The sequence below is a fragment of the Zalophus californianus genome, chromosome X (assembly GCF_009762305.2).
Source record: "Zalophus californianus isolate mZalCal1 chromosome X, mZalCal1.pri.v2, whole genome shotgun sequence".
NCBI classification, from domain to species: Eukaryota; Metazoa; Chordata; class Mammalia; order Carnivora; family Otariidae; genus Zalophus; species Zalophus californianus.
The window spans coordinates 15387904-15402470 of NC_045612.1; the positions used below are offsets into that span (position 1 = coordinate 15387904).

Here is a 14567-nt window from a genome sequence, read left to right on the forward strand (position 1 = left end):
ATTAACTGAATTTAAATTTAAAAATAAAATAAAAGTGGGTGTTTGTTAGGTGTCTTTTCTGAAGTTTAGAGTTGGAGTATGGAGACTCAATGTGCGCTTTTTTTTTTTTTAACAAGTAGGCTTCACGTCCAATGTGGGGCTTGAACTCACGACCCTGAGATCAAGAATTGCACGCTCTACGGACTGAGCCAGCCAGGTGCCCCTAATATGTACTGTTTTAAAAAACAAAAACCCAAGGGGCACCTGGATGGTTCAGTTGGTAGAACATGCATGTGACTCTTGATCTCAGGGTTGTGAGTTCGAGCCCCACAATGGGTGTGGAGCCTACTTAAAAAAATAAAAATTTTAAAAATCCAAAGGGCAGATTTTAATTGGGTTTTATTTGAGAGAGAGAAAGAGAGAGTGCATGAGAGGAGGTAGGGTCAGAGGGAGAAGCAGACTCCCCACAGAGCAGGGAGCCAGATGTGGGACTCTATCCTGGGACCCCAGGATCGTGACCTGAGCCAAAGGCAGTCGCTTAACCAACTGAGCCACCCAGGTGCCCCTTTAATTGGGTTTTAATTCAACGGTTGATTTTAGCTAAAACCTGATGACTAGGAGATCGTGGTTAACATCAGCAGTGACAAAGCAGGTTGACATCACATGCCTCCTAACGTGCAGCATCACTTCCACTGTATAATCTCTGCTAGAACGTATGGCCTGAGCCTGCTCATAAAGAACCATCAGACAGACCCAGATTAATAGTCATCCTGCAGACTGTAAAGTCCTTACTCTATAAAAATTTCAAGACTGTGGAAGACAGAGAAAGAAAAACCAGTCTGGATTGGAGATCACAAACTAAACACATACTCCTGGATAGGATCTCAAACCACGAAGGGAAAAAGTGACACTGTTGGCCAGCTGGCAACATTTGAATGGATGGATGTGGACCAGATGGTAATGTGATACCAATGCAGATTCCTGATTTGGAGGAATCACTATGCTAGTGATATGCTATGCTAGTAGGAAAGTGATCTTGTTTGGGGGAAAGACTCCGGAGTGTTTAGGGGTGATGGAACACCTAGCTCTCCAAAGATTCAGAGAAAGACTAAGGCTAATGGACACACAGATAAGGGTGAAAAATGCAGCAAAGGAGTAAAATAGTAACAATTGGGGCATCTGATTAAAGAGACTATGGGGGTTCTTTGTAGTGTTCTGGCAATCTTTCTGTAGTCTGAAACTGTTCTGAAATAAATAATTATTTAAAACCTGTAAGGAGGAGCGCCTGGGTGGCTCAGTGGGTTAAGCGTCTGCCTTCGGCTCATGTCATGATCCCAGGGTCCTAGGATCGAGTTCTGAGTCGGGCTCCCTGCTCAGCGGGGGACCTACTTCTCCCTCTCCCTCTGCCTACTGTTCCCCCTGCTTGTGCTTTCTCTCTCTCAAATGAATAAAATCTTTAAGAAAATAAAAATTAAAAAAGTAAAACCTATAAGGAAATCAGAATTTATAGACAAATCAAGGGATAAATATTCATTGCATAAAAGCATGTATCTTAGCCATTCTATTAAAATATTGTTTCAATAGTAAAATGTGACTTCATTTGTAAAAATTTGAATTACGGGCATCTTCTTCACCAGCCTATCCATTGCCTTAAGCAAGTTAACTCATATCAAGTCTTTCAAAACGGAGAGATACTTTCAAATATGCGCCATGAAGTTTGGGTTTTTAAATACAAAGAGAGCCTAGAAAAATCTGTTAAACCTAATGGTTTTTGCACCAAACATTGCCATCTGCTGGAAATAACAGACTATAACACATATTACTCTTCCCTAAGAAAATAAGAAACTATTTAAAAATCCTAAGGCACATTTGAGAACAAAATGACAAATGCAGACAGATAAGTGGTGGGACCTATTTCCTTAATCCACTGAAAACTAATGAGTTATTCTGCTTCTTTCCATGCCAGCGTTTCAAAGTCTTTTCTAAGACACAGCAATTCTCCTAAAACAAGTCCTTAATTTTGTTTACACTGGAGGCACAAGAAGCAAAGGTAGAAACACACACAGGACTTCTTGAGTCCTGACACAGTATCCCACGATGGAGCTCACTCAATAAATACTCTGGAAGGGGCTCCAAGAATCAAATGGGCAGACAACGAGGGCTTCTTCTAGTCCAGATGTTTTCAACACGGGGAGCAGCGCCCCCTCGGGGGCAGAATGAAAATGTGTAGGGATGCTTCTGGTGTTTGCAGCATAGAACGCCGGACTTCTACAGCGCACTGGGAGACCAACCAACACAACAAGGAATTGGGAAAAACTTCCAAATGCGCCATCCAATATGGTGTGAGGGAAAGACTGCTTATGATTATGATCTGTGGGGCACGTGGGTGGCTCAGTAGGTTAAGTGTCTGCCTTCGGTTCAGGTCATGATCTCAGGGTCCTGGAATCAAATTCTCCATCGGGCTCTCTGCTCAGTGGGGAGCCTGCTTCTCCCTCTGCCTCTGCCTCTCCCCCTTGCTCGTGTGTGCACTCTCTGTCTCAAATAAATATTTAAAAAATACAAATTTTTAAATTTTAAAAATGATTATGGTCCGTGCCTAGATTCTAATTCCATTTTACAAATAAAGTATTTTTACAGGTTTTTAATAACACTGACTTTTTTGGGGACTGCAACTACCATGTAAATTGAGGGAAAACAGTACTATGTTCGGTTTGAAACTTTTTTTTCTTTTTATTTGACAGAGCGAGCACACAAGCAGGGAGACCGGCAGGCAGAGGGAGAGGGAGAAGCAGGCTCCCCGCTGAGCAGGGAGCCCGAGGAGCCCAATGCGGGACTCGATCTCAGGACTCTGAGATCGTAACCTGAGCCGAACGCAGACGCTTAACAGACTGAGACAGCCAGGTGCCCCTGGTTTGAAACTTTACCAAAATCGATCAACATTTCAGAAAATCGGGCGCCTGGGTGGCTCAATCGTTAAGCATCTGCCTTCGGCTCAGGTCATGATCCCAGGGTCCTGGGATCGAGCCCCGCATCGGGCTCCCTGCTCCGCGGGAAGCCTGCTTCTCCCCCTCCCTCTCCCACTCCCCCTGCTTGTGTTCCCTCTCTTGCTGTCTCTCTAATAAATAAAATCTTTAAAAAAATTTTTCAGAAAATCATGCCATCATTTGGAAACATGGGGTACTTGAGCTACCTATGTACAATATTCTCATCTTCATCTGCATCCACAGCTGTCACATTTACAGTGATTATACACAATGGTGCATGCATCTGACAGGGGCTGAAATATATACTGAACTACTGTTATTTTATTAAAAGTTATTTTCTTTTTATTTTATATTACAGTTAGGGTGTTATACTGATGTTTATTGAAACTACATGTATAGACAGTTTCAATCATCTAGTACCTAAAAATGTGAATTCACAGTAAAGGGAGGCTGCAAAAACATTTGATATTAAAATAGGACATTAGGGGAGCCTAGGTGGCTCAGTCGGTTGAGCGTGTCCTACTTGGTTTCAGCTCAGGTCATGATCTCAGGGTTGTGGAACTGAGCCCCCACGTGGGGCTCCGAGCTCAGTGCAGAGTCTACTTGCCCCTCTCCCATTCCAACCCCCCCCACACACACATGCTGCCTCTCTCTCAAATAAATAAAATCTTTTAAATAAATAAATGAGGACATCAATGTGATAGGGTTAAGAACCACGCATCTGTTTCAACTCTCTCATTTTATTATGGGGAAACTGAAGTCCAGAGAGGCAAATGAACTTGCTCAAGGTCACAGTATGAGTTTGAGGCAAGCTAGCACCAAAATACCAAAATTTTCTGCTTCTCAATTCAGTTACTGGCCCATGCTGCCTACAAATCAAGAATATATTTTGAAGGGGAAAAAAAAAAACAACAATGTTATAAATGTGGCTAGGGTCCCAGGCTAGCCCACAAATAACTTATATAACTCACATACATAGCTAAGAATACTGGGATCAGAATGAAACCTTTTTAAAAACGTTTGGTTGGTGGTATAAAAACAGTAAGTTTCTGAAATAAAAGTACTGTGAATAGAAATACCTTAGCCTGGCACTCAAGGCCATTCAAAATCTGGCCTATGTCTATCTTTCTAAACTTTCCACCAATACTATATAAACAACTAAAGTCTAGAGTGTTAGACTGAATCTCTTTGGCCTTTATAGACCCTAGCACCTAACGCCTGGCACACAAAGTGCATTTAATGTCCTTTGATGAATGGATAAGTGAAGGAAAACAATTTTGTTTCAGTTGGACGTTTGTTTGCTGTTCTCCACATATACCATGTACAATCTTACCCAGAAAGCCCTACCCCAGCTCCTCGCCAAATTCCTAAAATCCGGATCCCTTAACTCAGTCCATTGGCCTCCCCACAATGCCTCACACACCTCTGTTCCTTCCATCTAAATCACATGCAGCATCCTTAGAAGCCCAGCTCAAGGTCCCTCTCTTATAAAGCCTTCTTGGACAATTCACCCACCATTTTAAAGTCACACCGTGTATTTTAGAGGCTCCATTAAGAGCCTGGACTCTCTAGTCAGACTAATCTTGGCTTATAATCCTTTACTATAATCCTTTGGGCAAGTGACTTCCCCTCTGTGAGTTTCAGTTTTATTTTCTATAAAATGGAGATTTAAAATAGTACCTGCTTTCAGAGGACTACTGTGAGAAATGAAGTTAAAGGAAGTACTTTATAAAAATTCCCATGCCAGGCATATAATAGGCATTCGATAAATATTTGTCACATAAATGGATGAATGAAAGGTCTTTACTCCAATGTTAATCTTTATGACCCGTCCTTCAATAACTTCTGAACAAATTTGTTATATAAACTCCCAACCTATACCCATTTGGGAACATGAATCATTTTCTGAAAACATAAAGTGCCCAAGATGCTTAACTAAAAAACCAAAAAGTCAGAATTTTTTTTAACTAAAAGTTATATTGCCTCTGGACCTTTCTGTAGCTAGTAGCTGCCTGAGCAGGGGCTCAGGCCCCCAATCTCAGCCAATGACCATGGGCTCCACTTCCAAATGGCAGCTTGCAGGTGGCTGTAGAGGAGGTACAAGGAGGTCTAAGGCGATAGAGGAAGGCCAGGAGGAGGGAGGTCACAACCTAGGTCGCTGAGGAGCCCCAGCTGCTGCATGGCACTGACTTCTGTAAGTGGCTTGACATATGCATGAAGTTTGGCTTCCTGTCCATGTCCCCTGGCTACATCTCTGTGTCAGGATTGTGCAGACCCCTCCCCCACTGACCCCGAGAATGACTGTGTGTACCAGAGGTACATGGAAGGCTTCCACGGTCTGTGTGAGGGTAAGACAGTGTGGTTCACCCAACCAAGGGCCTGGAATCAATCCATGTCACAGGACCGGGTGGGATCTTCTGTACTGGGAGTGAGAGGCAGCAAAAAGAGGGAAAACATGCAGAAGCATGGACCAAAGGGGAAACTCCCAGGAAATGTGGAGGGTTAGATCTTTGCCAAGATGGTGGCCCCTAGTCACCAATGGCGATTCAGCACCTGAAATGTGGCTGGTCCTAAGTGAGATGAGCTGTAAGTGTAACATATACACTGGATTTCAAAGACTTGGTACAAGATAAAAGAACACAAGGTATTTCTTTACCAAAATAAGTGCTATACAAACATGGCATTCTAGTTAATAAATGTGTCTCTCACAGGGGTATAGGTTATCAGTGTTGACATTACATGTATGCTAGGGTTGAACAAATAAGTCAACATAGTGTAGACGATAGGGGCCGGGTTTCTCAGTGTCAGAGAAAGAAGTTACCAGTGAGCAAGGGGAGAGGGCTAGCCTGAACACTGCAGTACTGGATTAAGTCCAAGATAATGGTATGAACTCATGTTCACTTACTTCCTTGTCCACTCACTCAGTTTTATATTTTCCCATTTGCAATTAGCAAGTCATCTGTGGGGTGAACTTTGCCACTGTGAGAGTAACCAGTTTCCCCAATACTCATTCACCTCCAATTTTAACATCCACTGATAACATTGACCTGAATCGATTATTTAACTGGAGGGTGAAAAATAGTGGTTTTCAAATTCAAATTCCACTTCAAACAGTCATTACCACTGAAGCATTTCAACAAATGATGATGTCAACCCAGTGAGTTGACAAAATCCTTCATAAGCCATAATGCAGTTTACTTTATATTACAGTTACCAATGTATGAAGCTTTGCTTCTTATTTGTCCACTGAAAGTTCAAGATGTGTTATGGGTTCAGTAAGATTTTGTGAGCTACTCGAAGATGCAACGACCATGTACACTTGGGATACCCAAAGTGACATCCACAATGTAACATAAATTATACTCCAGAAGAGTACTCCAGAGCCAAGTGTACCTGTAAAATGCTGGGTTAGACTCAGTCAAAATGTTTCTTTATTAGGAAACTTCTTTTTATAAGGATTTTATTTATTTGAGAGAGAGCAAGAGCGAGCAAGAGAGAAAGCATGAGCAGGCAGGAGGGGCAGAGTGAGAGGAAGAAGCAGGCTCCCCATTGGGCAGGGAGCCTGATGTGGGACTCGATCCCAGGACCCTGGGATCATGACCTGAGCCAAACACAGATGCTTAACTGACCAAGACACCCAGGCACCCTAGGAGATTTTTAAATATTTTACTAATGTGCTTTGTGAAGCTAAAAAAGGAAGTAGTAGAGAGTAGCATTTTCCAAACTTGTTTGACTAGTGTTCTAGGGAATGCACTTTGGGAAATGTTGATGTGTATCATTGTCATGGGGTTAAAAAAAATGGCATTTTTCAACTAAAGACAATAAAATGAACAGCACCAGAGCTATACAACACCACTCCTCCTGACACCCGCCCCCACCTACAACAGCAACGTTCTGATGTTCAGATCAAGAATACTGTGGCTTGGTGTGCTCTCTGCATGCAGGAACTACCGTTGTGTGAGACACTTATGAATCACGTGCTCCTGTATCCACAAGAAGGAATAGGAAACATTGTGTGTCTACTACAGGCTAGGCCCCATGCTAAATGTTTTATGTTAGCTCACGTATCTCTGATAGTAATCACCAGAGGTGATTTTATGCCCATTTTACAGATTAGGAAAAATAGGCACAGAGTACCCTATCTAATAAGTTCACACAGTTAGTACATGTCAGAGCCAGAATTCAAACTCAGACACGTCTGGTTCTTTCCATTGTGCCACTTCTTGAAGCCAAGGGCCTTCTAAGCACCCTAAATGAGCTTCAACGGGAGAGGAAGATAATTCCCTCTCCTGAACAGTTTCCAGGATGGAGACCTGTTAAGAAACAGGGGTTGAGCCATAACCCCAATTAAGACTCCTGATATGAATCTGAACTTCAATTTAGAGGTGTTCTCCCTTGGCTTTTACTATAAACATAAAAGTTCCAACATTTAATTTTTTTAAAAAAAATTTTGAAGTAGGCTCCACACCCAACATGGGGCTTGAACTCACAACCCTGAGATTAAGAGTCACCTGCTCTACCAACTGAGCCAGCCAGGAGCCCCTCCACCACTGGCCACATTTAGATTTTTAACAGCTGATGAATAAGAGATAAATATGTAGAAGGGCTTCAATTCTTTGATCAACTTCTGATAGCAGCTTAGACTCTGAATAATATTCTCAATCACTGGGGAAAGGTTATTTTAATTTCTTTAGGGTGTATTTCATTCCTTCCCCCAGATTACACTTCTGCATTTCATCCAGAGATCAGACGGCTGACTGGACTATACTTATTGGACTAGTAAATTGCCTGTTTTTACCAACTGTACTTTGGGTGAACGGCAGGATGTAGGATCAAGTAATCCTGACCTCTAGCTGGATGATCCAAAGTATACACATACACATTTCTAACATAAACAGTTCTCATTTTCTTCCCAGTAACTCTGTGGACAGAAAATATAACAGACCTTTAATAAAGAAAGCCAGAAGGGTAGAGTAGAAAAGCTATGAGTCTGGGGGCCAGACAGATCTGAGTTTGAATATCACCTCCACCCCCGGCCAGCTATGACCCTGAGAAAATTAGTTCACCTCACTGGGCTTCAGTATCTGTACCACATAAGTGATACATAGGGACAAAAGCAAGGCATCCCCAACCTGGAATTGTTTTCAGAATGAGATTAGGAAAAATCATGTTGTAATGGCTGTCAGGCCACCTATAGACATGACACAAACTGAGCACAATTTGTAAATATTTGAAGAAATTTGAGACCTAATCCCAAATGTGATTAGGGTTTGGTCTCAAGAAAGCACATCTAAAGCTTTAAGAAATAAGCCTTTTATGCGAAATCAAGGATGATCAAAGCAGAATCAAAAATATGAGATATAGTCTTTAAAAAAAACTAAAAAGAGAAATGCACAGATCTATATAGTCATAAAAGGTTTTCCCTATAAAAGGAAAGCCCCAGGGATGCCTGGGTGGCGCAGTCGTTAAGAGTCTGCCTTCGGCTCAGGTCATGATCCCAGGGTCCTGGGATCGAGTCCCGCATCGGGCTCCCTGCTTCTCCCTCTCCCACTCCCCCTGCTTGTGTTCCCTCTCTCGCTGTGTCTCTCTGTGTCAAACAAATACATAAAATCTTTTAAAAAAAATTTAAAAAAAAGGAAAGCCCCAAAGTTAATCTTTTGGTGAAGCACCTCTAATACTGTGCAGGGCTGAGTCCCTAACCCATGGATATAAACATTTGGTCCATGGGCAAGCAGAGCACTAGAATGCCATGAATATCATCTTTTAATACCCATTTCCCTTTGCTCTGGGGTCCTATGCTCACCGAGAAACTTTCTATTTATTCTATTCTATTTATATTTACTTTCTCACATATCATTATAACAGGCAGATGTGCTAACCAGCTAACATGAATGGCGTGGTCTGCTGGGCATTTATATTTCTCCATGTAAATTAATAAATTGGTATTCTGGTTTATACATTGGACCCTTAGGAGTTTGCTTAGTATGAATCAATCTTCCTTGGGTATACTCACAGAATTAAAATTCTGAAGCAGATTTTTAAAAATTGACAAAAACCTAGTACTGCTGAGTGTGTGAGGAAACAGCAGATCCTCAGCCCCAGCAACTTGCCTGGACAAGAATTTGGCAATGTGTTATCAAAATATGTACACCCTTTTACCTAAATAATCCTACTGCTAGTAATTTAACTTTAGGAGATAATCACAGAAGAAAAAAAGTAAGAATGTTCATTAAAGCATTATTTATAGTAATTAAAAATTAGATATTTGGGTCATTCTTTCCAAAAGTACACTAAGCAAATCAACTATGGCCTACACATTATGTGTAGTAGGGGCGTCTAGGTAGCACAGTGGGTTAAGCGTCCAACTCTTGATTTCGGCTCAGGTCATGATTTCAGGGTCGTGGGAGCAAGCCCCACGTGGGGCTCTGTGCTCAGCACAGAGTCTGCTTGAAACTCTTTCTCCCTCTCCCTCTGCCCCTTCCCACCCCACCCCTCTCTGAAATAAAAATGAAATCTTAAAAAAAAATTCTTGGGGCACCTGAGTGGCTCAGTCGTTAAGTGCCTGCCTTCAGCTCAGGTCATGATCCCAGGGAAGCCCCACATTGGGCTCCCTGCTCAGCAGGGAGTCTGCTCCTTCCTCTCCCTCTGCTCGTGCTTTTTCGTTCACTCTCTCTCTCAAATAAATAAAATCTTCTTTAAAAATTTAAAAAATAAACGTATTAGGCAGTAAATAAAAAGAAGGATGTGACTCTATATTTATTGACATGGAAAGATGTCCATGACATACACATGGAGTGAAAATAGCACATATAATACCTCATTTGTACAAAGTTGCATATTTTTTGGTACCACATGCAGTGTTTCCCTTGTATATTCTACAGAACATTATAACCCCATGAGTTCTGCCATGGTCTATGAAATACCATGTATCATAATAATCTTCTGAATATTCACAGTGCTTTTTAACATAATGAGTACTCTTGATGCCATTGTTTTAACATTGTTTAACTTACCATTATCCAAAGTAACCTTGTCATAGAATCCCTTTTTCACATAACACTTTTGAAAATACAAAGCAAAAATAAATAAAATATGAAGTAACGAGTTTCCAGAAAAACCTCTGGGAAACATGGGCATCAGAGAGCTGACAGATTATTCACCAGAATGTTAATAGTCAGTCTGTATATCTATCTAGCCTCCCAAAATACATACCACTTCATAAAAACAGCTACTTACAAAAGAAAAATGACAGATGTAGAAACAATAATGAATGCCATATGTTGGGGACCTACTCTGTGTCATGCTAAGGTCTTTACATATTCTGAAAATGTGGATGAAATGACGTGAGGAAAAAAAATTGAGCCTGAGATCACATGACTTACCTAAGCTCACACCGCTAGTAAGTGGCCAAGCCTCAGTTTGAACCACAGGTCAGTCCGAGCCCAATAAAGAATTTCTATTTGGGGTGCTTGGGTGGCTCAATCAGTTAAGCATCTTGATTTTGGCTCAGGTCATGATCTCAGGGTCATGGGATTGAGCCTCTCTCTCTCCCTCTGCCCCCGCTCCCCCTTTCTCTTTCTCAAATAAATAAAATCTTTAAAAAAAAAAAAAAGGATGCTCTTTTCAGTACATGATACTCTGTCTCTTCCACAACATACTCTTCCTTTAAGGTCCCACTTGAGCAGCCTGCCAGCCTGCCAACCGCAGGTGACACCTCTCTGGTTTCCCACATACTTCTTTTAAACCTCCACGTAAAATAAGAAAAAGTAAGTTATCTGACACAGTACCTGAAATGTGGGAGATTTAATACAGAATTCCTTTCACGATTGTCCTCTGACTGGTTTTAATATAAAGAACTTAACCTACCTTCCTGGGCTCTTAGCTGTGTTATAAAACTTGGATGATGAAAATTAAGGCTTAACTATTAAGGAAGTATATGGTATTTATATACTTGATTTGGAACAAAAGATGATGGCATGGAATACTTACTTCAAATCTCACAGAGTAAGTGTAGGTGACACTCAACTTATCTGTATGTTCTCCAGGAATTTCCATAGAGGGTCCATTACAAGTTAAGTGGTTTTCATCTGAATGCTTATAGCTAAGAAAAGAGCAGGGAGTAAGGGAAAGGAATTTTTATACCAAACTGCCACTGTAGATTTCCGATTCACGGCTATTCGGGCATGTAACAATAGCAGACTGAAAAAATACGTCTTTTGTTATATTTCATATTTAAAACTCTTTACAACTCAAAATACTTTTGTTTCTAAATGTCCCCAACACTCAAATGAGAGTCAACATACTGCCAAAAATGCAATACAGGTAGCCCCGCTTTTCCGAAGCTCACTTTATGCCACTTCACTTTAACGAAAGACCTACATTAGTGCCTGTTTTCACGAACTAACTGAAAGAAATGCAAAGAGGATTTTCACTTTTATGAAAAATCAAAAAAAGGATTCAGCATCACTTTTGCAGGGAGCCATAATAAAAGCAGTGAGCATGGTGCCACCCAGCCCCTTCCCTGGGAACCACACAGCATTTTGACATCAAGCCACCAATGCTTTGAACTAGGTCTGTGAGCATCTGTGCTTTATCTCGGTTTATTTTGTGCATCCATTAGCAAGATGTGTCTTAAGGTATCAGAAAAGCCTAAGAGAGGCGATTTGGAGGGTCTGGGAACGCTCACAAATTTTTCCATATAAGTTAATGGCAATTGCTTCTTTGCTTTGGCATTTCGGCTTCCAAAAGCTTTCATAGGAACACTCTACGTTCGGACAGCAGGGGAAAATATATCCCCCTAAGAACCTTCTCATGGTTCTTCTCCTGAGCCTGGCTGGCTCAGTCAGTAGAGCGTGCAACTCTTGATCTCGGAGTTGTAAGCTCAAGCCCCATGTTGGGTGTGGAGATTACTTAAAAATAAAATCTCAAAAAAAAAAAAGGACCTTCTCTTTGGCTGTGGATAGATTTTTTAAAGTCCTTCTATTAGCAAATGGCTTTACTTCTCATCTTTCATCTCATCCCTCTCCAATATATTAAACAACCTGTCTTGTATTCTTAGCTGTAGGCTTAGAAAACCAAATAGGTTTTGAAATCATATTTATAAGCAGCCAGAGATCTGAGGGCCTACTGTGTGTAAAATGCCATGCTTAGTGATGAAAGGTAGTGAGGACAATCTATGCAAACCTTCTGTATTTGAAAAAGATGATTATAAAAAATAGAAGATGGAAAGCAAAAACTAAAGAAGTGTGAAACTAAACTTAAGGACTGATGAAGCTAACAAGTGCCTGGTCAGGAATAAAGAGACTGTAATATTTCTTGAAAAATAAAAGGAATAAAAGGGAGAGAGAAAAATCGAAGGAGAAACAGTGGTGTTTCCCTTTTGAATTATTTACTCAACATACAAATTATCCCTTGGCTTCTGTGTAAAGGACAATATGCAATCCTTATGGGATGGTTATTTCTATGTGTATATACACAATTAAAACATTCACTCACAATTGCAGGGGGTTATTGACGTGCCCTTCTTCCTATTCATTTTTGTAACCCTAGTGTCTGGCATATGATATGCCCTTACTAAGTGTTTGTAGCGTGAATTCTATTTAAAGCCAAAATATATTTTAAAACACCTATGAATTGGGGCGCCTGGGTGGCTCAGTCAATTAAATATCTGACTCTTAATCTCGGCTCAGGTCTTGATCTCAGGGTCATGAGTTCAAGCCCCGTGTTGGGCTCCACACTAGGTGCGGAGCCTACTTTAAAAAAATTTTAAAAATAAAAAACAAAACAGCTATGAATTAAATGATCACTGTTAAGGCTCCCAACAAAAACTTAACATCTACAGGAAAAACATTACATTACCAAATGATAATGCATATCAAGATTTACTGTTTAAGTATGGCCCTTGAATCCAGCCCAGGAAATACCTCAATTTCATATGAGAGAGATCATGCAGCAAAAGGTGTATTAAGATCTCCAATCAATGTAAAAGGCCTATTTTAAACCACCGGCCTTACATATGGGTTACATAAGGCCTTCTAAGCCATTTTCAAAATTTGGGCCTTTACTCCAAGTGAGATGGGAAGTCACTGGAAGATTCTGAGCAGAGGATTGACATGAGCTGACATTTCAAAAGGAATGCTCTGCACGCTGTATTGAGAACAGACTGCCGAGAAACAAGGATAGCACCGGGAGACCGGCAAGGGTGTTGCCATCAGGTAGGTGAGATGTAATGATGTCTTGGACCAGATGATAGCGGTGGAGGTGATGAAAAGGGGTGGATCCTGAATATATTTTAAAAACAGAGTCCCATGGTCTGCCAAAGGATTGGAATAGTTACAGGGTATGAGTGAAAAATGATAAAGAGGAGTCAAGGGTGCTGCCATAGTTTGGAGGCCTGAGCAACTGGAAGGATGTAGTTGCCATTTGCTGAGATAGAGAAGACAACAGGAAAAACAGGTTGGAGGAAAGATTACAAGTTCATGTTTGGTCACGTTAAATTTCAAATGCCAAGGCACCTGGGTGGCTCAGTGGATTAAGCGTCTGACTTTGGCTCAGGTCATGATCTCAGGGTCTGAGGATCCAGCCCTGGGCGGAGAGCCCCCTTCTCCCTCTCCTTCTGCCCCTCCTCCCACCATTTGTGCACTCTCTCTCTCTCAAATAAATAAAATCTTTTTAAAAAAATTTCAAATGCCTACTAGACATCCATGTAGTCATGTCAAGGAGACAGCTAGATATACAAGTTTACAGATCTAAGGGTCATTGTAGGATCCAATGCCATGAGACAGGATAAGATTACCAATGTGTAAGTATATATAAAGAAAAAAAAAGTTCAAAGACTCAGTCCTTGGGCACTCCAATATGAAGACGTTGGAGAAATGAGAATATTGCAACCAGTGAGACAGGAGAAAATCAGTAAAGTATGGTAATCCAAAAGCCAAATGAAGCAAGTAATTATAGGAAAAAGAAATGATCAACTATGGTAACCATCAGGGAAATTAGCTGGGTACAGTCCCTAATAGAAAACACAAGATTGTAGGCCTAGAATACCATTAGGCCTAACTCACTTCTTATGACCTTGAGCAGACTGCCTAATTCTAAAAAAATGATTTATAGCACAGTCCTTGTTCTCAAGGGGCCCACATAAATGACCTTTATAATGATTAAAGTTTTATTGCATGCATACATAAACTGTTGCTATGTGCAGTGTAGAATAAATATAAGTCTAAAAAATTACTTTCTTGGCTTTTTTACTCTGAGTCTGACAATATGAGATATAACTGTAAAGCATTAAGTTTGATTTTCATATAGCTGATGGGACTAGCTGCCTGGATGATCATACTCTGTATGTTTACTACCTAATGACTTCGAATATGAGCAGCCATCCGGAGTTAGACCTCACAGTCCATCCTCCTAACATTCTGTTGCCAGATATCAGAAGTGACATACACCAAAAAGCATAGGTGATTGCCCTTGACAATGATTAGTATTTCCTGGCCTCTCTTGGTAGCTATGTTTATTTCCTGTTGTTCACAAATATGCTCTGATCCCTTTAAGCCTTCTTTTATTTCCCACTTGCAACACCTTGCAAAGATAAATAGTCCTCAA

General features: G+C 40.9%; 1 protein-coding gene across 1 annotated transcript in view; it reads right to left on the reverse strand.

The window, feature by feature from the left end:
• Window positions 1-14567, reverse strand: part of LOC113930982 (transmembrane 9 superfamily member 2-like) — a 77550-nt gene that overhangs the window by 35687 nt on the left and 27296 nt on the right. The window contains exon 6 of the mRNA XM_035725657.1: window positions 10953-11064. Coding sequence (XP_035581550.1) covers window positions 10953-11064 — 112 coding nt within the window. The remainder of the gene's footprint in view (window positions 1-10952; window positions 11065-14567) is intronic.